The sequence below is a fragment of the Musa acuminata genome, chromosome BXJ2-3 (assembly GCF_036884655.1).
Source record: "Musa acuminata AAA Group cultivar baxijiao chromosome BXJ2-3, Cavendish_Baxijiao_AAA, whole genome shotgun sequence".
NCBI lineage: Eukaryota > Viridiplantae > Streptophyta > Magnoliopsida > Zingiberales > Musaceae > Musa > Musa acuminata.
The window spans coordinates 10,762,220-10,785,000 of NC_088340.1; the positions used below are offsets into that span (position 1 = coordinate 10,762,220).

The 22,781-nt window shown below is 35.3% G+C and overlaps 2 protein-coding genes and 1 long non-coding RNA gene across 4 annotated transcripts; 1 reads left to right on the plus strand and 2 right to left on the minus strand.

Annotated features, from left to right (window-relative positions):
• Positions 1–306: 306 nt before the first annotated feature.
• On the minus strand, positions 307–5,039 carry LOC135607373 (nuclear pore complex protein NUP43-like). Of its 2 annotated transcripts, XM_065099143.1 has the most exons (5): positions 4,084–5,039; positions 3,408–3,477; positions 1,953–2,187; positions 732–805; positions 307–625 (listed from the first exon to the last, which is right to left on the minus strand). In XM_065099143.1, the coding sequence occupies exons 1-5, from the start codon at positions 4,740–4,742 to the stop codon at positions 554–556; spliced, it is 1,110 nt and encodes a 369-aa protein (XP_064955215.1). In that variant the 5' UTR covers positions 4,743–5,039; the 3' UTR covers positions 307–553. The 2 variants fall into 2 exon arrangements, with proteins under 2 accessions (XP_064955215.1, XP_064955216.1); XM_065099144.1 differs by lacking the exon at positions 307–625 and having other exon boundaries at positions 731–833.
• LOC135607374 (uncharacterized) lies at positions 5,038–7,657 on the plus strand. Its single transcript, XM_065099145.1, has 2 exons — positions 5,038–6,113; positions 7,224–7,657. Exon 1 carries the CDS (start codon positions 5,133–5,135, stop codon positions 5,925–5,927), a length of 795 nt encoding a protein of 264 aa, XP_064955217.1. The 5' UTR covers positions 5,038–5,132; the 3' UTR covers positions 5,928–6,113; positions 7,224–7,657.
• Positions 7,658–8,675: 1,018 nt separating this feature from the next.
• LOC135606468 (uncharacterized) lies at positions 8,676–9,165 on the minus strand. The gene is made up of 2 exons (XR_010484824.1): positions 9,047–9,165; positions 8,676–8,968 (listed from the first exon to the last, which is right to left on the minus strand). It is a non-coding gene; the product is annotated as an uncharacterized LOC135606468 (long non-coding RNA).
• Positions 9,166–22,781: the final 13,616 nt, after the last annotated feature.

Sequence of the window (22,781 nt, forward strand, 5' to 3'; positions counted from 1 at the left end):
CAAATATTAAAGAAAATTTGTTACTTTGTGGAAACATGAATACTTAGATTACATAAACACTTTATTAGCAAGGTAAATTACTCCAAAGAATTGCGTGACAAAAAATCTAAGGCCCATCCATGGTTCGTAAAATCCACAGTATATATAGATTGATGTTTCAGTGTAGTTCCTTCTCCATGAGCTGATGACGATGGGAAAAGTACCAAGGTCCAAAACAAGGAAACTTCAGACCACCACATCAAAAGCATTGTGAGAAGAGAGCAAAGAATTTCTAGATTGGCAGTGACATTAGCAAAATACCAATAATGAGAAGAACTGACTGGCTCGTTGTCATTGTGAATCAACAATGTGATCTAAATCAAGATACAATGGGTATAGCTTGATTGTTTTACATAAGCCTGCAAGTGATGACAGCATGATCTGTTAGAAGATAGCAATGGTGCAATAGCATCATTCCAGTGGACTGGTCGGCAGCATCCTCCGTTACCCAAAGCTTGCCAACAATCTCCTTCCTCCGATGATACAGAATTCTCCTACAATTCGACCCGACAGGTTATGCAATAATGCTCTCTCTTGGGCGCATCAAGATGCCTATAGTTTCCCACTCCAAACTGCAAACAACGTCCTGTAGACACAAGTCAAATGGGTGAATTTTAAGAACATGTAAAACATGAGAATTGCGCAACTGAAATTTGAAGGGTAGCAAAAGTTTTCCATTTGGTCAAACTCACAGATGGGTTTTGAGGATCAATATCAAAAGCATTGATGGCACAGGGCTCTATTAGTAGTTCTGTTGGTTCTTCACCTGTGACACCAGAAACCATCAGGTTTTTCTGCCCACAATTATAGAATAAAGCAAACTGGATTAGAGGAACCTTTATTCTAGTTAATAGTGTTTCATTAAGCAGCATAGATCATACAAAAGGAACCTTAGGTACCCAAAGTAAAGCAACAGGAAATTTAAGAAAATAAAAGAATTACATGAACACTGAAAGTATGCTCAAACCTCGCGACAGCACACACCGGCCACATCAATGGATTCACTATCTACAGTTACACCTTCATAAACCTGCCAAGAGAAACCTGGGTCTCAAAGAATAGAAGGCTTCAGACTGGGCATTGACGAGGGATGACGTTCCATGAGGTAATGATCTTAAACTCATCATCAAGCTATGCACCTTTAAGTATAAATCACACTTCATTTTGAATAAATATTACTATCAAAAAGCTCACTGATTCTTAGATCTCTACTAGGAATCAAAACCTCCCAAAGTTAGTCCCTACAGTTCTCATGACTTATGGAAAAGAAAAAAAAAAAACTTCCTAATGGTTGAAATGATCCAGCATTCCTCCTCAAGAATCTCTCAGTAAGCATATAGTTAAGACAGTAACTCTTACGGCACTAGGTCAAGGAAGATTTTCTTTTTCTGTTTTTTAAATGCAATTTATTATTAGAGTAGCAATAATATGGAAAGAGAGGGCTACAGAATGGCAGGAACATATAATTCCAGAATATCCGCGGTAATCAGTAGTCAGTTTTAGTGCCTAAGGAGAAGTGATTATGCATTATTTATGTGAATAATAAAAGGTATGACAGATGATCACAGAAGACTGCTAATTCTTAAGGTGCTTAGTTTCTGCATGTATAAATTGAGTTGGTCAGACTGATAGAAACACAATAGTACTGCCTAGCAAGATTTTAAGGAATAATAATTCAGATAAGAAAAATATATCGGTCATATCAGACAACTTATTAGCAATGTTAAGTGAAAAAAGGTCAAAAATAAAAAATTTAAAACAACAAATGGACAAGGCAAACTCACATTTAGACAAACACATAATAGCAACCAATCAATTATAGGAATCGAAGCAACCAGTTTCATGTCCAGATCTTCATGGAAAATTCTACTTAATGTTAAGTAACATTTTGATCATCATAAGAGGAAGCAAACCTTGTTCAAGAACAGCGAGGATTCCATCTTCTGAACATATCATGACAGGTAATATCTTTGCAGATGCAGCCGAGGTAACACTTGAAGACCGAGAGTGACCATCATACTGGACCTCCCAGACCTCACTCTCTGAGACAGATACTCGTCTTCCATCATGACCTACCCCAGACAGAAGGATTGGTTGCTGTTGATAACGAAGATCCCAGGCAAATATAGTACCAGATGAGCCCCCGACCTTCAAAATAATTAGAGAGATTGCTTGTTAAAATGTATTGCAGAAAACTTTGGAGTTAATTAGAATAAATTCAGTTCAGAAAAATCAATACATAAACAAAACCTACTAGCAGTACCAGTGAAATATTATCTGCGAGGTGCTTTCAGTGAGAGAAGCATGCTTAAGGCAGACATGGACATACTTTGACAGTTCATCTTAAAATTTATATCTGCTAACCTTATTTCCAAGACTGACCCAGGTGACCGCATAATTTACAGTGTATGCACAAAACATATGACACATGCATATGCATATGCGGTTTGGTCATGCACTGAGCCCACACACGGTCAGCGTAATGGATACTATTTGAAATTGTCTGCATTGGTCCTATCCAGAAGTCATATACAAGTGAACCAAGATATTTAGATAGGTCAAGTGAGGGCAAGATATACCAATGGCCAATCAATATAATCTGGAACCTAAATCTTCTCCTAACCTCTCCCACTCTTCTTATGGCGGCATCAAATAGCAGCATCTGTTCCTGTTCTTTTTCTTTTCTCCACCTTCATTTGCCACTATCACATCCTCCATCTTTTTCCTATAATGTATGTGTTTGCCCTTGTGGGTTCATTTCCTTCACAGGTCACAGAAATGTGCTAACCATTCTATATATATTTTTCACTTTTATAAAGATCTAATGCACATTTGAGATACAGCCACCTGAGTGCCATTAAAAGGTTTTCACATTCCAAAACCTAGCCTTTAATGCTTTTAAAAAAGGACAATTTAAAGTACATTCCAAGACCCTTCATGAATAAAACTTTTTGTATCATATTTGCGCCTTCCAGAAGGTGTAGATGTGCACTTTTCACCACCCATCCTTTTGTGCTATATAGAAAATGAGTCCATCTTGCCTTGAGAAGCAGATTAAAATAAGAGAAAACAAGCAATTGTAACTTAGACGGCTAGGTCTACCTCCTATTCACCTTAATGAGGCAATCAATAATGGTTCAATTTTAAGGAACTGGAAAGGAATTCCAGTTTGGACCTCATATCACACTCAAGAAAAAGTACAAATGCACCAAATTGTGAAAAGCATATCTAAGGGGAAATTTGATAAAAAAAATCTGCAGATTTCACCTTTGATGGCCTTCAAAAATCAAAACATTTAGTCATTAAAATAAGCTTTGACACGTAAGCTTGTATCTAAAAAATTAATAGCAGAGTGTAAGCCATCTCACCATGCATATATGCTTACGTGATGGATGAATATCTATGGAATGCACTATACCAGTAGCTTTGTCTTGTGCCCTGCATAGGATAATAAACTTAACATATATAGCTAAAAGAATGTACAAATATCACTTGCTTGTAAAAGGCAGAAAATTCAGGTTCAATGGCAAATACAGAATTACTGTAAAATATTGAATATCAGTGTCTGAGTTTATAGTACCAATCCTCGCAGAAAGATGGAGTCATTAGTCCTTTTATTTCATTAACAAGTTGACAAGATACCAAAATAGCAGACAACCCCAAATACTTGGGACATTACAGCCTGTTCTCCTTTTGGTAATAGTATTGACAATACATCAAAATCACTGTGGTTAGTGGTTGCAGTGTGACTCTCTACAATTTTTTTTAGAGAGAACTAGCTCTGCATCTTAGCCCTACAAATTTTAAACTGTTTTCTGCTAAAATAGACTATAACATAAATTTTCACTTGAGCATGTGCTATATATCTACATTGTTCGAAATAATCAAACTAAATCGTCAAATCTCAATGCAAACACATTGATTGCATCACAAGGATACAAACCAATGACATCTTGAGCTACGCCATGAGTAATTACGAGTAAAAGAACAAATACACCTAAAAAGGGATTTCTTTGTGTCAGAGAGGTAAACAGCAAGTCTCACCAGTTACACTTTAACTGAGACACCAAACCGCCGGGCTTCCTCTGATCCCACCACTGGACCCCAAACCCCAGACCACCAGTCGCGAACTCCATTGGCGACCCCCACCTAGCCGCGGTGTAGGACACGAGACCCCGGCTATCGTACACCCTCCTATAGTCGAGCCTGGCCTCCCCTATGGTCACCATATTCACCCTGCCGTCCTCCCCTGCGGTGATGCACTCCCTCCCGCCCTCCAGGAGATCGACGGCCGAAACTAGTCCCGCGTGCAGCGATCGATCAGCGATTGAAAGCTCGGAGTCGATGGACCCGTCGACGGGATCGACTAAGAGGACGTGAAGAGAACCGGAGAGGGTAGCGGCGGCGACGGCGAGGTGCTTGTGGGGGGTCGGGGAGGATCGGAGTGCCGATATCCGGGAAGGGGAGGGCCAAGAGGAGCGGACGTGGAGACTCGGCTCATCGATGTTCGCGGAGAGGGGGGAGGTGGCTAGGGTTAAGGAGTGGATCTCAATGGCGGCGGCCGCAGCCGAGGAGCTGGCGTCCGGGTCATGGACGGCGGCGGCAACGAAGCGGTCGAAGGCGGAGACGGCAGAGAGCCATCGGACGGCGTCAATCGACTTCGATTGCGGGAAGCGATGGAAGTACTCGCCGGTTTCCGCCATGACGCCCTCTCTGTTGGGTTCAAAGCTTAACCTGCGAGCATTTTAAGTGGCAGGAGAAATAGTTTTGTACTCCTTTATGATTTACCCGCTCATACCTTCCTTGTGATTCGGTTCTGAGAAATCGAAAACGGTGGAGGTCGATGCGTCCGTGCCTATTCAATTTCCCGGGCTGGGGGCCCACTAATCACAAGGGAGAGCACGAATCATAACGTTTAATCAGGAACCAGGGCGGATCTACGCAGATCAAGTGCTTTATACTTCGTGTGACGTCTTGGAAACACGGCATCGCACCGCAAGCACCGCGCCCCAACCCTAAAAAGTTGCGTTGGGAAGGGCTTCGCGATTCCCTCTATGCTTCTCTCCGTCGTCTTCTTCCGTATGTAGTTTGCGATGAGGGCGGTAACTGGAACCGTGATCTCCTCGAAGCGTATCTCCCTCTCGAAGGCCTCCGCTGTCGTCTCCCGCTTCGCTGCTAACCAGAACGCCGCCCGCCCGGAGGTGGCAGCTTACGTCCGCCGCACCTCCGCGGCCTTCGACGAGCTCGTCCGCTTCCACCGCGAGATTCGAGCCGCTCGCAAAGGATCAGATATCGAGAAGCCGATCGCGAAGGAGGGGGAGGCGGAGGAGGAGCTGAAGAAGAACAAGAGTAGGAAGAGAAGCAGAGATGAACCCGAATTTGTCAATGACGGAACCCTAAGAGTTGGAGGCTATAAAGAGGTCGAGGTTGGAGGTAGAGATCGTCGTGGGGGCGGGGTTGGGAGTGATGGGGAGGGAGAGAAAAAGAAGAGGAGGAAGAAGGCCGATGAGGAAAGGGGCTACATTGCTATAAAGGATGAGAAAGTTCCGGTGAGCAATGGGAATTTGGTGGAACCAGGGAGGGGTTATGGAGATGGAGCAGAGTTACGGAAAGATGGGAAGAGAAGAAAGAAGAAGATGAAGGTCGATGTGGGGGAAACAAGCAGTCCTGGCAGGAAAGTTAAGCAAGAACCAGAGCTGGAGGAAGAAAGACATCGGCACAGGAAGAAGAAAGAAAAGGAGAATCGCAAAGGAGATCAGAAAGAGGAAATTCCTGCAGGAGTTGTAGATCAAAAACATAGAAAATCTTTAGATGTTGGAGAAGATTTAGGGGATTTGAAGGATGAACAGCATAAGAAGAAAAAGAAGAAAAATAGACCCGAAGATTAGCAAAGATGTAATCTTCGAGTCACTTCAATGGGGGCTAATTAATAGTTGAATTTAGAAGGCACACAATCGTAAATTCGTAATTGTTATCTCATCTGAAATTAAAAGGGGAATTGGACTTTTGAGTTCTGATTTGATGCATCCAGAACTGCAAGCCTGGAGTGGAGACAGATTAGGTTCCGTCATAAGGTAATCTTGACATCACATGCTAGCTTTTTTAATATCTTAGCAATTGTATCATCATAGGACTTGTCTGATGGAATTTTGATCATAATGCTTTTGTCTTGTTACAATCTAGTTTATATTTCAGCTTGCAGTTAACTGTGACTTAAGAGGTTCGTTGCTTGATATGCGCACATAGCCATGTTGGTTCTATATATAGTATGGCTTTCTGGTTAATTTTGCAGTTCATGGTCCTTTTATTGTTCATTATAACCATGTGCTTGAGGGATTCCTTTGGTAGAAAATATTTGAAACGCATAGTGTATGAACAATCTGGTGTGTGGTTGTTAGCTTAAAAATTTGAATTGCATAGAATTTCAATCTTATATCACTATTTGATTGTTAGCTTGCATCGGGAAGAGAATTTGATTCACCAAAATTAATTCAACATTGTTCTAACAGAGCATCTTAAAACTTCCCGGTGTGTATACTATTGACTAAATAGAATATCGTAGTAATTGTTCTTCTCCCCTTTTAAGAGCATCTTATCTATCTTTGCCATCATAACTCCGTATGGTAGAGATAACTTCCAAATGCCACTGTCGGTGATCCAAATAGCTCTCGATTTAATAGGATAAGCATTTCATGATACTGTAACTGGATTTTACCTATGAAATTTTAGTTATTGTTTCCTTTTTAATTCAAGTTTTTATATTCATAGGGTTTTGATGGATATGACGATTCATGCCAATCAATGGAATCTTAACCTCTTTTTTTAAATATCAGACAATAAGATGAATTTGAAATAGTAGTTAGCATTCTGATCATAAAGCATGATGACTAGAATATGTATGAGTGTGAAATATCAAAAAACATAAAGCATGATGACTACAACATTCTGATCATTAAAGATCCTGATTACCTCTCTAACTAGCATCTAAACACTCCTTGATCTTACATAAATACTTATAATATCCATGGTTGGATATCCACATATTCTGAAGAATGTCTAGAAACCATAAAACAATTCTTTTGTCTTTGCCCTCTCTTTATGTTCTAATTTATAGCTTTTGAAAAAAAGATTTATCTAGATGCTTTAAGATTATATAACTATGTTTTTCCATGATATTAAATCAGAAACTCCTCTAATCTTGGAAACATCATGGTGCCCTGATTCCTACATCTGGCAAATCCTAGATATATGCCATTGCTGGTTGAAGTTATGCCTGAGCTAGCTGTCTCAGCCAACATGAAGTCTTTGAGCCTACTTGTATTGCCATTGATGATATTTGTGGAACCCTATGGCGGCAGGTCTTAGAAATTCCATGTTGTGTGGCTGTCAACCTTTGTTCTAGCAATTGATAGGTAGCAACTCTTGTGGTCTATTTATGTTGATCTCTGTTGCTGAACTCTGGGATCATATACTCGAGTTCTAAGAATCCCCATGTTATTGTTACCTGATGTCCTAATCCGGAAGTTGCTGCCAACTGCATTTTTCTTAAAACACTCCAAATCTTTGGTGTTTCAGAAGTAGTTATTGAATATAGTCGCACAGTGAACGTTGAGTCTTAGCTTTGATGTCATATAGTACTTTACAGCTACTGAAACTTTCTCTATAATGAGGCTTCGTAGCTGCAGCCAGAATAGATTCCACATCTTAGTTGTTTGCTGCACATTGAATGACATGTAACCGACTCTTTAGTCTTCACCTGGTTTTCACTGGTCAGTATATAAACTACAATGTCAGCCAGTGTGGATTCTCTTTTTTTCATTAGATGCCTTTTTAATAAATTGAAAAAAATAATGAAGTCTATTTTGCTCTTAATTCTTGAAAAGTGTTTTTGAAATAAATTATATTTGAAAAGCATGACTTCCTAAAGTAAATATTTCACTTTTGTGTTTTTTTAAAGGAAATACATCACTGCATAGAAACAAAATTTAAATTATGAACGGATAAAAAGGCCTGATTCAAAGTTCATCCCAAGGGCCATGTCCCAAAAAAATTTCCTTGTGGGTTTTTTTTCCTTGAAAGGTGCTTTGTTTTTATTTTTCCTATAGTATTCTTGAAATGCCAGTTGTCATCCATTTCCCTTTGCCTTTTCCCTCGTCTACCACCATCGTTGTACCTTCGTTTGTTACCTCCACTCTTTGTCCTCATCCATTATCTTAAGTGTGCACTCGTTTGGTATCATGTATGACTCTCAACCATCGTGGATGCCTTTACGTTTGTCACCTTCACTCTTTGTCCTCCTCATCCATTGTCTTAAGTGTGCACTCGTTTGCTATCATCATTATGGCTCTCAACCATCGTGGATGCATGTCTATCATTGTCGAGGCATTGTCATACGAGGCACTCACCCTCCAACCTCACCCCATCATTAGGACCTTAATGAAGGTGTTAAGGGGGTCGAGATAACAACATAGGGTGTCCATACGAGGGTGCAATGATAGTGATGAACAAGGACAAGCGATGGTTAATGATGGATGTGAGGCATTACGAGTATTATAAAAATAAAAACAAGGGTAGCTTCTAAAAAAATCCTAAAGAAGGACGCCCAAGTTCCATTCACAAAAAAGAAGGTAATGGGATTATTCATCAATCAGAACTTCATTTTTAACAAGTCAGGTTGCAAAAAAATTACAAGCATGAGTTTCTCTTTTAGCAGAGACTCGATCAACAGCGTGATTATGCAGGAAGAATCATGGGTTGCCTCCAAAATTTAGATCACATCGTTTAGAAGCAATGTGTGGTCAGAAGAATTATATTTTCCCGTGGCGCAAAACATTAGACCGGCAAAGTGCCTTTTCAGCTCCTGACATCCCCGCGCAGGAATCTGTAGCCCCCAAAGTAATTGCAAAGTATAGATAGATGGTGCACAAGACTGCCAACAGAGATAGCATCGTCAAGAGGAACCTGTGACGCTGAAGAACAGTAGACCAACTACCCAACTCAACATGACCTGACGCCTGCTGCTTGGATGGTGATGGCGACAAATTTGTGCTCTGAGACCTCCTATGAGGGGATGACAATGATTCGAGAGCCATCACGGTTTAGATTAATCCGAACCAGTTTAGGCCCTGAAAGACAAAAAAACACACGGCGGCCAGACAGCGAGAGAGAGTCGTAAGCAGTATATTTTCAGAACAGCTCTTGGACAAAACATTCAAGAAATGTTGATAAATGGAAGAGGAGAGGATACTTTGCCGTTTACAATTGCATTGCAACAAATAAGATCACATTGTTCTTGACAAAAAGGATAACAAAATCTAGGGTAAAAGATGTAAATTACTAACTTTATATCAGTTTCTAGGAATAACACACAAGGATACATGCAACAATCTTTGCAGTACATGTGAACCTTATTGACTTGAGAATGTAAAAGTTCAAATAGAAAAGACACTTGGATCAGGTGAAAGTTTTGGCATGCTTAATGTTTTTATTAGTGGCCCTCCCTATTGGGTATTTATTTGCATGACAGTTAAATAACACTGCTAGGGAATTGGAAATGTTGATATAGAGACAAAGCTTTTACAGAGACTTGACAATCAAATTGCAGAAAATGAAAGTCTAAATGTAAGTTCATATCTGCTTTTGCCGTATGGATGCTAAAGTTGTATCCTTAGCTAAACATATATCATGGAAAATATTAATTTTCTCAGACAAGTGTTTGCTTATTTTAATTCCAGCAAACAGGGAAAGAAGGTATAATAAAAGATCTCTATTCTTTGGTGCATTTCATGAATTCTTCAGACAGAATAGAATAAAAACCAAGTGTTCTACTTCCTGCCAGCTAGCCATCGAGGTACTCGACAGTCTCTGGACTCTCTGTATGATCTTAGCAATGGACGGTCTGCCGAACCTCGACCGAGCCTTGGGTTCAACAGACACCCTCCATGGCATCAGGTTAATAGACAGCTAACCTAGACCTGATCAGTCTTTCACAGCTATGAATCCTTGTCCTTCGATGTGGCTATAATGCAAACAAGTTATTTCCATATTTCAGATATAACATAATTATAGATTTTTATGCTTACAATCGGTATCAGAGCCTAAGTTTTGAGATCAAATGTATTAGATCTGTTAATTTATTTACGATGCATAGATTACCTTTATTCTTCAAGAATTATTAAGCAGCAATGGTCACCGTCGACCTCGTTGCGAATCTGCGACCACGCTAGGCAGCATGCGCACCACAGCGCATGTAGCCACCGTACGCGGGCATCACAGTGCTCATGCGACAGCCGACCGCACGCGGGTGGAACCTGTCCATGCGACGGCCGCACGTAGGCAGAGAGCCCCGGCAGCGGCCGTGCCCATGTGGCAGCCGCATGCGAGCAATGGCAACGCCGTGGCGACAACGACCGTGCGCAGGCTAGAATTGCCGTAGGTAGCCGCGCACAAGCGGCGGCAACCCCATGCACAGGCAATCGCGCCGTAGGCAGCAGCGGCAGCGCCGCACGCGCAGGCGGTGGCGACGACGAAGGCAGATTAGGGTTTTGGCATAATTATGATTTTGCCCTCGAGGCTAGTTTTATAAAATTATAGTTTTACCCTTTGCAAATTTCGTAATTTCAATTTATGTTCTGTCAACGTATTTATAGTTTTACCCTCGGGTCTAATTTATGTCAAATTACAGTTCTGTCATTCATAAATCGCATATTTTCAATTTATATCTTTTCAAATATTTACGATTTTATCAAAATTAAGAAATTTAGTTTATATTCTCAATTATAAAATTGATATATATGATTTATTATAATTATGATTAATTTTAATCATGATTATATTTTTGATTATTTGATTGGATTTAATTTTGATTTAAAAAAATTATAAATTATGATTTACTTTATAGTTTTCTTATATGAATTATTGATTATACATGTAGTAAATAAAATTAAAATCTAATTATTATTTTTAGAATTTTATTTATTTATTCACATGTATATATATGAAATTATGAAATAATATTTACATTTCGCATGATTTATATGTTATCATGATTATCATATGAGTTTTCTTACTGATTAATATTCAATAATTATTATTATTATTTATTATTGAACTACTTAACATTAATGTTCAATCATTATTATTATTATTTATTATTGAATTAAATGTTTAATAATTATTATTATTATTTATTATTGAACTATTTAGCATTAATGTTCAATAATTATTATTGTTATTTATTATTGAATTGTTTAGTATTAATGTTCAATAATTATTATTGTTATTTATTATTGAACTACTTAGCATCAATATTCAATAATTATTATGGTTATTTTATTATTAAACTGCTTAGCAAAAATTAAAAAAATTGATGAATATTATTTGTAATTTATCTCGTTAAGTTTTATTTGACTAGTAGTTGCCGCTTGAGATGATAAATTTTTGTGATATGAATTACAATAAAAGTTTTATCATTTATATAATATTTTATATTTTATTTTATATTATTGCATTAGTCTTGTAGGCACCAAAGTGACTTGGACTAATGACTTATAAAATAATATTAAGGAATTAGTCTTAAATGACATTAAGAAAATAATATTCATAATGGCATATATAATTATGAGATTTAGATAATCCCAAAGGAGAATCTAATTCAAATAATTATGTGACGGGGTAGAATGATATTGTTTTGGATATCCTTGTAGTTTAGGGTTGTATACCCAAAGGTAATAATACTATTCCACAAGGATAGTTTCAGTCTTTCATAAATATTCTTGAGTGAACACTAGATATGTCAATATTTCACCCAAAGGTGTAATATAGATGATATCAATAGTTTATCAATTTTTGACAAACTCAAAACATTAATGTTATTCTATATTTTTTGCAGTGGTACTTCCGCATATACATTCTTATGCATTTAGTGTCCCTGTACTATTTGGATCAAATTATTTATAATTGTTAGAGCATGTGCAATTCACACTGGGTGTATTAGATCTTGATTTAGCATTACTTGTTGAAAAGCCTACAGACTTGACTGATGAAAATACTGTAGAACAAGTTAATTAAATGAAAGCTTGGAAAAGATATGATAGACTTAGTTTAATGTTCATAAGAATGATAATTGCAAATAACATAAAGACTTCATTATCGATTGCAACTAGCACAAAGGAATATTTAAAGGTTATTAAAGATAAATTTAAATCTGTTGATAAGTCATTGGTTGGCACATTAATAAAAGAACTGAGTACGGCTCAGTATGATGGCACTCGAGGAATTCAGGATCACATCCTCAATATGGCTGACAAAGCTGCAAAACTTAAAACATTAGGCATGAATTTTGATGAGTCTTTCCTCGTGCAATTTATTCTTAATTTTCTTCCTTCTCAGTTTGGTCCATTCAAGATTCACTACAATACAAATAAGGATAAGTGAGACTTGAATGAGTTGACTAGCATGTGTGTTCATGAAGAATTGAGATTAAGGTAGAAAAGTCCATATAATATCTTGATTACTAGAGCTGGAAATAAGAAAAAAAAATTGAAGCATTATCAATCAAAGAAATTTGTCGGGTTTGAAAATGTTAAACGGACTAATGGAAATAAAGCCTTTACTGTAAAGTGCTTCTTTTGTGGCAAGAAAGGACACATGACGAAGGACTGTATTAAACGCAAGACTTGGTTCGAAAAGAAAGGTATTAACTCGACCTTTGTATGTTTCGAATCAAATATTACAGAAGTTCCTTCTAACACTTGGTGGATTGATTCTGGTGCTTCAACTCATGTTACAAATAACATGTAGGGATTTCTTTCAATTCGGAAACCAAAAGAACATGAAAGATTCATCATTGTGGAAAATCATCTTAAAGTGAAAGTGATATCAATGGGAACTTATTGTCTACGCTTAGAGACGGGTCACTTGATGGATCTTGTTGACACATGTTATGTCCTTACAATTTCTAGAAATTTAGTTTCTCTTTCTAGAATCGATGAGTTAGAATATTATCTTTCTTTTGGTAGTGGCAAACTCAGCATGTTTTATGATTCAATAAAAGTTAGTTTTGGAATTTTGTGTGATGGTTTGTACAGAATTAATTTGGATCTTGAGTTTGCAAAGACATTAATGACCCTGCAATCAAGTGTTGGATTGAAACGTAGTTTCAATAATGAAAGATCTTCTATATTGTGGCATAGACGATTGGGGCATATCTCCAAGGAAAGAATTGAAAGATTAGTGAAGGATAATATTTTGGAACATTTAGACTTCATTGATTTTGATGTTTGTATAGATTGCATTAAGGGAAAGCAAACTAAACATTATAAAAAAAAATGCCACAAGAAGTAAAGAACTCCTTGAGATTATTCATACTGATATCTGCAGAACACTCTATATTCCTTGTTTTAGTGGAGAAAAATATTTTATCACATTTATAGATAATCTGTCATAATATGGCTATGTTTATCTAATACATAAAAAATCTCAAGTCATTAATACTCTTGAAGTATACATAAATGAGGTTGAGAGACAATTAGATAGAAAAGTTAAAATTATCAGATCTGACAAAGATAGTGAATTTTATGGCAAATATGATGGATCTGGTCAAACTATTGGTCCTTTTGCTAGATTCCTAGAACAACAGGGCATTTATGCTCAATATGCATTACCAGGTGTGCCACAGCAGAACGATGTTGCTGAAAGGCGAAATCGTACTCTGATTGACATGGTTAGGAGCATGATGAGTTATTCTTCTGTACTTGAGTCGATGTGGGGTGAAGCTCTTAGGACAGCTATGTACATCTTGAATAGGGTTCCTAGTAAATCAGTTTCATCGACTCCATTTGAGTTATGGACTAGTAGAAAGCCCAGTCTAAGACATTTACATATTTAGGGGTGTCCTGTAGAGATAAGAGTAGTCTAAGACATTTACATATTTGGGGATATCCTACAGAGATAAGAGTATTCAATCTACATGAAAAGAAATTGGATCCAAGAACTATTTCAAGATATTTTATTGGGTATCCAAAAAAATCCAAGGGATACAGATTTTATTGCCCTAATCATAGTATGAGAATAGTAGAATCTGGTAATACAAAATTCCTAAAAAATGACAAAATCAGTGTGAGTGAAAAATCTTGAAGGGTTAATTTTGATGTCGAGGATATTTAGGTTTATTCTCTCATATCATCTCCTATTCGAGAGATTGTTATTCCTCAAATCAATGAGAGTATTGATGAGGGTGAACAACAAAATAACATTGAAGAACTCTCACATGATGTTGATGTCGCCACTAAATATCTTATAGAACAATCACAATTGGTAGATTTGAGAAGATCTCAAAGGAAAAGGAAATATGTCATTTATGATGATTATGTGGTATATCTACAAGAATCAAATTATGATATAGGAATAAAAAGAGACCCCTTATCGTTTTCACAAGCCATAGAAAGTAATGATTCTGAAAAATGATATGATGCAATGAAAGAAGAGTTAAAATCAATGGTCTAGAATGGTATATGGGATCTCGTTAAATTACCCAATAATTGTAAAAGAGTCGGTTGTAAATTAGTCTTTAAGACAAAATGCGACTCAATGGGTAATATCAAATGATACAAAGCCAGACTTAGGACCAAGGGTTTTTCTCAAAAGGAAGGCATCGACTATAATAAAACTTTTTCTCTAGTTTCAAGAAAGGACTCATTAAGAATCATCATGGTATTAGTAGCTTATTATAATCTTGAGTTGCATTAGATGGACGTGAAAACAACATTGGGGATCTGGATGAGGAAATCTATATGGAACAACCTGAAGGATTCATTGAAAAGGAAAAAGAAAATTGGGCTTGTAAACTTAAGAAATCCATTTATAACTTAAACAAGCTTCCAGACAATGGTATATAAAATTTCATAATACCATTACTTCCTTCGGATTTAAGGAAAACACTGTTGATCAGTGTATATATCTGAAGGTAAGTGGGAGCAAGTTTATTATATTGGTCTTATATGTGGATGATATTTTAATTGCCAATAGTGATCTTGGTTTATTGCATGAAACCAAGATATTTCTCAACAAGAACTTTAAGATGGTTGATATGAATGAGGCAGCCTATGTTATTGGCATTAAGATATTCAGAAATAAATCTAAAAAATTATTAGGATTGTCTCAAAAAGAATATATTGATCGTATCTTGGAAAGATTTAATATGCTGCTTTGCTCAGCCAATGATGTACCTATCACTAGAGGTGAAAAATTCAGTCAAAACCAGTGCTTAAGAAATGACTTAAAAAAGAATCAAATGAAGAATATTCCTTATGGATGCGTAGTTGGAAGTCTATTATATGCTCAAACATGTACAAGACCATATATCAGTTTTGCAATTGCAATGTTGGGAAGATACCAAAGCAACCTAGGAATGAAACATTGGAAACCTGCAAAGAAAGTAATTAGATATCTGCAAGGGACGAAAGATTATATGCTCACATACAGGAGATCAGATCAGCTTAAAGTGATAGGATATTCAGATGCTAATTTTACAAATTGCTTCGACAGTAGGAAGTCCACTTCAAGATTTGTATTTATGTTAGCTGATGGGGCAATTTCTTGGAAAAGTGCAAAGCAATCGCTTATTACATCATCAACAATGGAAGCTGAATTTGTGGCATGCTTTAAGGCCACAAATCAAGCTTTATGGCTGTAAAATTTAATATTGAGACTTGGTGTAGTCGACTCAATTGTCAGGCCGCTGAAGATATTTTATAATAACACTATAGCAGTTTTCTTCTCTAAGAATGGCAAGTACTCTAGTGGTTCCAAACATATTGAGATAAAGTACTTGGTGGTTAGAGAAAAAGTCCAAAAACAGCAAGTGTCAATTAAGAACTTGAGCACCACTATGATGATTACTAATCCATTGACAAAAGCCTTACATTGTAAAATATTCAAAGAACATGTTTTTAGAATGGGCTTGTGAGCAAGTCATAAAAGATATGGTGATGCATGTTTATGTGGATGCTATTATTGACATTCTTCTTGCTTAATTAAAGTTATATGTTTCTGCTATCCTGTTTACATTTATGTTTATGCATATTATAATTAAATGTAATAACATGATTGTCTTGACAAGACAAATTACAAGAGTCATTATGGACTATATTAGGAAAGACTAACAATGTTGTAGTATATAGAAGGGAGTATGACATTGATGAAATACAACCGCTATAACTCGCATTGATAATTGGACTTAATATAATATTATTATATTTATTGGACTTATTTGCTTATTTTAAAATATGGCCATGTATAAAATGCATTTCAAAATTCCTTGGAATCCAATTAGGTAAAATTATATTCAAACAAATTTTGTTTTGTTTATTTTAATTTTGAATATCTCTTTTATATCTTATCAATTAATGGGCCAAGTGGGAGAAGGTTAGGTTTTTGTGGCCCTTTTATAATTGGATAAGATATATAATATAACTAATTAGGTTCCGTTAAAATATTTTAGTCAATAGAATAGAAGTCTATTTACAGAACGATTCCTTGGGAGATAACCTTGATGAGAGGAAATCTCTTGAGATCTTATCGTAGACCCTCTGCTCTCGCCTATAAAAAGACAGGACATCTATGGGGTCGAGAGAATGTTGACGTGTTAGCACGTATACACGTACAGACGCACCTCTCCATTGAGGATTTCTGTTTTTCTCCTCAACTGGTATCAGAGCCTAGGTTTTGAGATCAAATGCATTAGATCTGTTAATTTAATTATTATGATGCGTATCTTTCGATGTCATTTGTTCAAAGATCCCGTTTGTTCTGTTAAGCACCATCTTTGATCCAAACACCATCTTTAATCCAAGATCGATACCGTCTCTAAGCTAAGATCGTTGCAGAATATACAAGAAGTAGATCCTTTCTCCTCTCTTCCTATCCTTTCACAGGACCCACTAAGATTGATGGATTTTGAGGGAGAGAGTTGAGGAGAAAAACAGAAATCCCTTAACGAAGAGGTGCGTCTGTATATGTATACGTGCTAACATGCCAACGCTCTCTCAACCCCCTAGAGATCTTGTCCTTTTATAGGCGAGAGCAGAGGGTCTACGATAAGATCTCAAGAGATTTCCTCTCATCAAGGTTATCTCCCGTGGAATCATTCCGTAAGTAGACTTCTATTCTATTGGCTAAAATATTTTAACGGAACCAAATTAATTATATTATATATCTTATCCAATTATAAAATGACCACAAAAACCTAACATTCTCCCACTTGATCCATTAATTGATAAGATATAAAAGAGATATTCAAAATCAAAATAAACAAAAAAAAATTTGTTTGAAAATAATTTTACCTAATTGGATTCCAAGGAATTTTGAAATGCATTTTATACATGGCCATGTTTTAAAATAAGCCAATAAGTCCAATAAACATAATAATATTATATTAAGTCCAACTATCAATGCGAGTTATAGCGGTTGTATTTCATCAATGTTATACTCCCTTCTATGTACTAAAACATTGTTAGTCTTTCCTAATATAGTCCATAATGACCCTTGTAATTTGTCTTGTCAAGACAATCATGTTATTACATTTAACCATAATATGCATAAACATAAATGTAAACAGGATAGCAAAAGCATATAACTTTAATTAAGCAAGAAGAATATCAATAATAGCATCCACATAAACATGCATCACCATATCCTTTATGACTTGCTCACAAGCCCATTCTAAAAACACGTTCTTTGAATATTTTACAATGTAAGGCTTTTGTCAATGGATTAGTAATCATCATAGTGGTGCTCAAGTTCTCAATTGACACTTGCTGTTTTTGGACTCTTTCTCTAACCATCAAGTACTTTATCTCAATGTGCTTGGAACCACTAGAGTACTTGTCATTCTTAGAGAAGAAAACTGCTACAGTGTTATCATAAAATATCTTCAACGGTCTGGCAATTGAGTCGACCACACCAAGTCCCGATATGAAATTTTACAACCATAAAGCTTGATTTGTGGCCTCAAAGCATGCCACAAATTCAGCTTCCATTGTTGATGATGCAATAAGCGATTGCTTTGCACTTTTCCAAAAATTGCCCCATCAGCTAACATAAATACAAATCCTGAAGTGGATTTCCTACTATCGAGGCAATTTATAAAATCAACATCTGAATATCCTATCACTTCAAGCTGATCTGATCTCCTGTATGTGATCATATAATCTTTCGTCCCTTGCAGATATCTAATTACTTTCTTTACAGGTTTCCAATGTTCCATTCTTGGGTTGCTTTGGTATCTTCCCAACATTGCAATTGTAAAACTGATATCTGGTCTTGTACAGGTTTGAGCATATAATAGACTTCCAACTGTGCACCCATAAGGAATATTCTTCATTTGATTCTTTTCTAAGTCATTTCTTAGGCACTGGTTTTGACTGAATTTTTTACCTCTAGTAATAGGCACATCATTGGCTGAGCAAAGCTACATATTAAATCTTTCCAAGATACGATCAATATATCATTTCTGAGACAATCCTAATAATCCTTGAGATCTATCCCCGAATATCTCAATGCCAATAACACAGGCTACCTCATTCATATCAACCATATTAAAGTTCTTGTTGAGAAATATCTTGGTTTCGTGCAATAAACCAAGATCACTACTAGCAAGTAAAATATCATCCACATATAAGACCAATATAATAAACTTACTCCCACTTACCTTCAGATATATACACTGATCAACAATGTTTTCCTTAAATCCAAAAGAAATAATGGTATTATGAAATTTTATATACGATTGTATGGAAGCTTGTTTAAGGCCATAAATGGATTTCTTAAGTTTACAAGCCCAATTTTCTTTTCCCTTTTCAATGAATCCTTCAGGTTGTTCTATATAGATTTCCTCATCTAGATCCCCATTCAGAAATGTTATTTTTACGTCCATCTGATGTAACTCAAGATCATAATGAGCTACTAATGCCATAATAATTCTTAACGAGTCCTTTCTTAAAACTGGAGAAAAAGTCTCATTATAGTCGATGTCTTCCTTCTGAGAAAAACCCTTGTCCATAAGTTTGGCTTTATATCGTTCGATATTACCCGTTGAGTCGTGTTTTGTCTTAAAGACCCATTTACAACCGACTCTTTTACAATTATTAGGCAATTCAATGAGATCTCAAACACCATTCTGGACCATTGATTTTAACTCTTCTTTCATTGCATCATACCATTTTCCAAAATTGTTACTTTCTATGGCTTGTGAAAATGATAAGGGGTCTTTTTTATTCCTATATCATAATCTGATTCTTATAGATATACCACATAATCATTAGAAATTGTATGTTTCCTTTTCCTTTGAGATCTTCTCAAATCTGTCAATTTTGATTGTTCTACAAGATCATCAGCGGCTACATCAACATCATATGAGAGTTCTTTGATGTTATTTTGTTGTTCACCCTCATCAATACTCTCATTGATTTAAGGAACAACAATCTCTCAAATATGGGATGATATGAAAGAATTAACCTGAATCTCCTCGATATCAAAATTAATCCTTCGAAATTTTTCACTCCCACTGATTTTGCCATTTTTTAGGAATTTTGCATTAACATATTCTACTATTCTCATACTATGATTAGGGCAATAAAATCTGTATCCCTTGGATTTTTCTGGATAACCAATAAAATATCCTAAAATAGTTCTTGGATAAATTTCTTTTCATGTGGATTGAATACTCTTATCTTTGTAGGACACCCCCAAATATGTAAATGTCTTAGATTGGGCTTCCTACCAGTTCATAACTCAAATGGAGTCGATGATACTGATTTACTAGAAACCCTATTCAAGATGTACATAGTTGTCCTAATAGCTTCACCCCACATCGACTCAGGTACAAAAGAATAACTTATCATGCTCCTAACCATGTCCATCGGAGTACGATTTCGCCTTTCAGCATCACCGTTCTACTGTGGCACACTTGGTAATGCATATTGAGCACAAATATCCCATTGTTCTAGGAATATAGCAAAAGGACCAATATTCTGACTAGATCCATCATATTTGTCATAAATTTCACCACCTCTATCAGATCTGATAATTTTAACTTTTCTATCTAATTGTCTCTCAACCTCATTTATGTATACTTCAAGAGTATCAACGACTTGAGACTTTTCATGTATTAGATAAACATAGCCATATCTGGACAGATCATCTATAAATGTGATAAAATATTTTTCTCCACTAAAACAAGGAATATGGAGCGGTTCGTAGATATCAGTATGAATAAATCTTAAGGAGTTCTTTACTTCTTGTGGCATTTTTCTTTATATGTTTAGTTTGCTTTCCCTTTATGCAATCTATACAAACATCAAAATTAGTGAAGTCTAAATGTTCTAAAATATTATCCTTTACTAATCTTTTAATTCTTTCCTTGGAGATATGCCACAATCGTCTATGCCACAATATAGAAGATCTTTCATGATTGAAACTACGTTTCAATCCAACACTTGATTGCAAGGTTATTAATTTCTTTGCAAACTTAAGATCAAAATTAATTCTGTACAAACCATCACATAGAATTCCGGAACCAACTTTTATTGAATCATAAAACATGCTGAGTTTGCCACTACTAAAAGAAAGATAATATCCTAACTCATCAATTTTAGAAAGAGAAACTAGATTTCTAGAAATTATAAGGACATAACATGTGTCAACAAGATCCATTAAGTGACCCGTCTCTAAGCGTAGACGATAAGTTCCCATTGATATCACTTTCGTTTTAAGACGATTTCACATAATGATGAATCTTTCATGTTCTTTTGGTTTCCGAATTAAAAGAAATCCCTACATGTTATTTGTAACATGAGTTGAAGCACCGGAATCAATCCACCAAGTGTTAGAAGGAACTTCTGTAATGTTTGATTCGAAACATACAAAGTTTGAGTTAATAACTTTCTTTTCGAACCAAGTCTTGCGTTTAATGCAGTCCTTATTCATGTGTCCTTTCTTGCCATAAAAGAAGCACTTTACAGTAAAGGCTTTATTTCCATTAGTCCGTTTAACATTTTCAAACCCGGCAAATTTCTTTGATTGATAATGCTTCAATTTTTTTTTCTTATTACCAGCTCCTTGAGTAGTAATCATGATATTATATGAACTTTCCTACCTTAATCTTAATTCTTCCTGAACACATATGCTAGTTAACTCATTCAAGTCCCACTTATCCTTATTTGTATTGTAGTGAATCTTGAATAGGTCAAACTGAAAAGGAAGAGAATTGAGAATAAATTGCACGAGAAAAGACTGAGCTATAGTTTTGCAGCTTTGTCAGCCATATTAAGGATGTGATCCTGAATTCCTCGAGTGTTATCATACTGAGCCGTAGTCAGTTCTTTCATTAATGTGCCAGCCAATGATTTATCAGCAGATTTAAATCTGTCTTCAATAACTTTTAAATATTCCTTTGCACTAGTTGCAATCGATAATGAAGTCTTTATATTATTTGCAATTGTTATTCTTGTGAATATTAAACTAAGTCTATCAGATCTTTCCCAAACCTTCATTTCATTAACTTGTTCTACAGTACTTTCATCAGTCAAGTCTGTAGGCTTTTCAACAAGTAATGCTAAATCAAGATCTAATACACCCAATGTGAATTGCACATACTCTAACCATTCTGAATAATTTTATCCAGAGAGTATAGGGACACTAAAAGCATATGAATGTATATACGGAAGTACCATTGTAAAAATATAAAATAACATTAATACTTTGAATTTATCAAAAATTGATGAACTATTGATATCATCTATATTACATCTTTCGGTGAAATATTGACATATCTAGTGTTCACTCAAGAATATTTATGGAGGATTGATACTATTCTTGTGGAATAGTATTATTACCTTTGGGTATAAGGATATCCAAAACAGTATCATCCTACCCCATCACATAATTATTTGAATTAAATTCTCCTTTAGATTATCTAAATCTCCTAATTATACGTGTCATTATGAATATTATTTCCTTAATGTTATTTAGAACTAATTTCTTAATATTATTTTATAAGTCATTAATCCAAGTCAATTTATGGCTACAAGACTAATGCAATAATATAAAATAAAATATAAAATATCATATAAATGATAAAACTTTTATTATAATTAATATCACAAAAGTCTATTATCCTAAGCCACTTTGGCAGCTACTAGTCAGATAAAACTTAGGAAGATAAATTACAAATAATATTCATCAAATTTTTTTAATTTTTACTAAGCAATTCAATAATCATAATAATTATTAAAAATTAATGTTAAGTAATTCAATAATAAATAACAATATTTATTATTGAATATTAATAAGTAAGAAAACTCATATGATAATCATGATAACATATAAATCATGCCTTCATGTGAAAGGTAAACATTATTTCATAATTATATATATATATATATATATATATATATATATATATATATATATATATATATATATATATATATATATATATATATATATGTGTGTGTGTGTGTGTGTGTGTGTGTATGTGTGTGTGTGTGTATGAATAAGTAAATAAAATTTTAAAAATAATAATTAATTTTTTTAATTTTATTTACCACATGTATAATCAATAATTCATATAAATCATGTATTCATGTGAAAGGTATATATTATTTCATAATTTCATATATATACATGTGAATAAGTAAATAAAATTCTAAAAATAATAATTAGATTTTAATTTTATTTACCAC